At 36.6% G+C, this 3,049-nt stretch overlaps 1 protein-coding gene across 1 annotated transcript; it reads left to right on the forward strand.

Annotated features, from left to right (window-relative positions):
- The first annotated feature begins 1,492 nt into the window (after positions 1–1,492).
- LOC149716558 (uncharacterized) lies at positions 1,493–2,834 on the forward strand. Its single transcript, XM_089843949.1, has 2 exons — positions 1,493–1,766; positions 1,821–2,834. Exons 1-2 carry the CDS (start codon positions 1,494–1,496, stop codon positions 2,832–2,834), a joined length of 1,287 nt encoding a protein of 428 aa, XP_089700075.1. The 5' UTR covers position 1,493.
- Positions 2,835–3,049: the final 215 nt, after the last annotated feature.

Here is a 3,049-nt window from a genome sequence, read left to right on the forward strand (position 1 = left end):
GAATGTTGCTGAACTCCTACTTAATTGACTCCAAACCCATCCGCACAGCAACTCAAACTAAAGATTTGAGTACTATATTCGACGCTAAGTTACATTTTTGTTGGCACGTCACCAAGACTATTAGCTTATGTCGTCGCTCCTTAAAGATTTCGCTTAAGTTTTGTCGTCAGTTGAAATCTCTTCGTCATTTCCGCATCTTATTTTTAAGCCTTGTTCGTTCCAGGTTGCTGTTTGGTTGGGTTGCCTGGGGTAGCTGTATAGACCAAGGATTATAGGGGTGGATACGAATTCTGAGAGAAATACGCGCTTTAACTTCGGAAACGATTGGGTCTGATGAGACGCTAAAAATGGGGGAGGAATACTCGGGACGAAGGGCAGGTGGGCTACCTCAGAAGCAGACCCTATTTAGAGCCATCGTGTTGGCCTAATTTTGCATACATATGCCAGAGTTATTTTAAACCTTTTTTTCTCATAAATAAAATTTGCAATTGATGCACTAAATTTTATAGAGTTAATATTTAATAATTATTGCTTCGAAATAGTTGCAAAAATAATAGTTTACGTAGATGACGCTGCAATAGGGAAACGCCGGTAGGGATTTATTTGAACGTGCTGGGCGTCACCTACAGTTGTTACTTCCTATTTCAAGGACGATTGAAAAGATTAATTATTTGATTAAAAATGTGGAATTTAACTTCCAGCGCATAGTAATGAAACCAAACATGATTTTACTATGTTTGAAAAAACTTACATTTATTATTAAATCTTTCTATGTTTCGCGCATAAAAAATATCAATTTACACCAAAAGCATTATTTAATCAACTGTCTGATCTTATAGTCCTTTCAATCCCCCTTGAAAGCGGAAGAAAGAACTCTAGTAGACGCATCTAGGGCCTTCAAATAAATCCCTACCGGCGTTTCCCTATTGCAGCGTCATCTACGTGCATTATTATTTTAGCAACAATTTCGAAAAAATAATTATTAACAGAAGTGAATCATATTACAGCTCCCTCAAAGTACTGGACGTAGGTTATGATTTTGTAAACAGCGTTTTCTTCCAAGACATCCAAGCCCGCCATCTATAGCTCAGTTTTGCAAGTTTAGTTTGCCCTTTAACCCGGATCTAGAGTTACGTTAACATCCGGAAGTTCCGGTTGATGGTAATGGCTGCCAGACCGCCGTCAATGTTGTGAATTTTGTGATTAGCTGTTTTTTAACACGTTAATTTACATTTAGAATGGCTTATGTTTCGTTGCTAATTAGAAAAAACGCCGAGGTTCAATGTAATTTATTACAACCAACGCATGCTCCAACGAATTACGTATCTGAACGCGATGTAAGTGAAAATCTTAATACTAAATCCGTAAGCCTTGGTGATATAGCAAGCAAAACGTTATGTAAAACTCCAAAACATAAAGCTGCATCTTCGCAAACGGAAAAACTTAAAGGCATTGCAAAAATTTGCCAGACCGAAAAATTAAAACAATCTAATATGGCAACTCAGTGCTGCACATTACCTTTAATTGGAAGTAAAATAGTCAAACTACCTCCCCTTAAAACCTTTAAATCTGTGGAAACGCAGTGTTGCATTAAAGATAGTCAGGTAGTCATCGTGCCTGTCGAGGTTGTTCCCCAAAGAGTGGACAAAAGCACTCAAACGAATGAAGATACTGAAATTGCTTCGGTGAAAGTTCTGTGCCCATTTTTATCAAACGTCACTACAATTTTGGATGATCAAAACTTTAAAAACCATCTGCGATATGATGTAAGTTATCTGGCATGTTTCACAAGTTTCGTAGTTTAAAATATTTGTTTTTAGACCCATGAGGATTTCGAAGGGAGTGTTTTTTTAACAGTGAAGAGAGCAAACGCAACAGGGATTTTTGGAGCGAGATTAGAGCCGTTATCCTTAACCATTGGTAGTGATGGCAAGTGTTTCTTGTCAGTTTTATTTAAAACCGTTGAAGAATTTGACGTTGCTGGTACTGACGGATTGCTTGATAAGGAGAAACTAAATAATATTTTAAATTCAATGACCCCCTTAAGTAACAATGTATTTTGTTCTGGAATTAATATGAACATTATTCAAAAGAGTAATAATCAAAACTCTATAGTACGTTTTGATTATCCTATTTTGCATTACCAATCGAAGAAATGTGAGGTGTACTATCAAAATGGCAAACAGACAAAACTACTACTGAAACAATGCAAGAATTGTAAATATTCAACAAATTGCTTGACAAAGACAAAACAACGAAAGCTTCTGGAAACACCAACGAGAAAATACAAACGACAACAAATCTCAAGCAATTTTAGCCTCGGAAAACTTTCTCCCTCAAGTTCAAAATTGCGGTTAACTAGATTAAGGCAAGCTAAAAATATACTCAAAAAAAAAGTTGTGAAACTAGAAGCAATGCTTAAGTCGAAGGAAGTTTTTCTTGAAACGAAGCAATCAAAAGAAATGGAATACCTAACTAATCATATAAACAACAACTGCACGGATGAGTTAGAATCAATCCTAAATGATCCAAAACTATCGAGAAAGAAAAAGGAGTTATTGAAGTTAGCCTGGGTTAGAGATTCTAAGTTAAAACATCAGAATGAAGTTAGTGATTTTCAAAAGGACCAACAGAAGTGTCAAACTTCTCTGACAACTAATCGGTGGAGTGCCATTACTCTCAGAATGGCGCTCGCAGTATATTGTCGAAGTCCAGCAGCATTCCGGGCTATGAAAAGTTTTCAGTTACTACAACTTCCCTCCGAAGATACGCTAAAGAGAAAGAAGAAGAAATTTGCAAAGAAACCAGGAATAAACCAGGAGCATTTGGCCTGAGAGGAGAAAAGATACAAAATGGTACAAATAGAAAAGGAGAAATTTGGAAAGAAGGTGCCACAAGGACAAGGAGTTACCATCTTTGATGAAGTTAAGGTAATTGAGCAGTTAATTTGGAACTCAAAGTCTAATGAATTTAAGGGTCTTGCCATGCCTCGAGAATCATTTGATGACCTTAATGATATTTTTAAACCAAAACGTTCCAAGTCTCCGTC

Source organism: Phalangium opilio, unplaced genomic scaffold (genome assembly GCF_054372755.1).
Source record: "Phalangium opilio isolate 3A_F unplaced genomic scaffold, DU_Popi_V2 ptg000009l_1, whole genome shotgun sequence".
Classification (NCBI taxonomy): Eukaryota; Metazoa; Arthropoda; class Arachnida; order Opiliones; family Phalangiidae; genus Phalangium; species Phalangium opilio.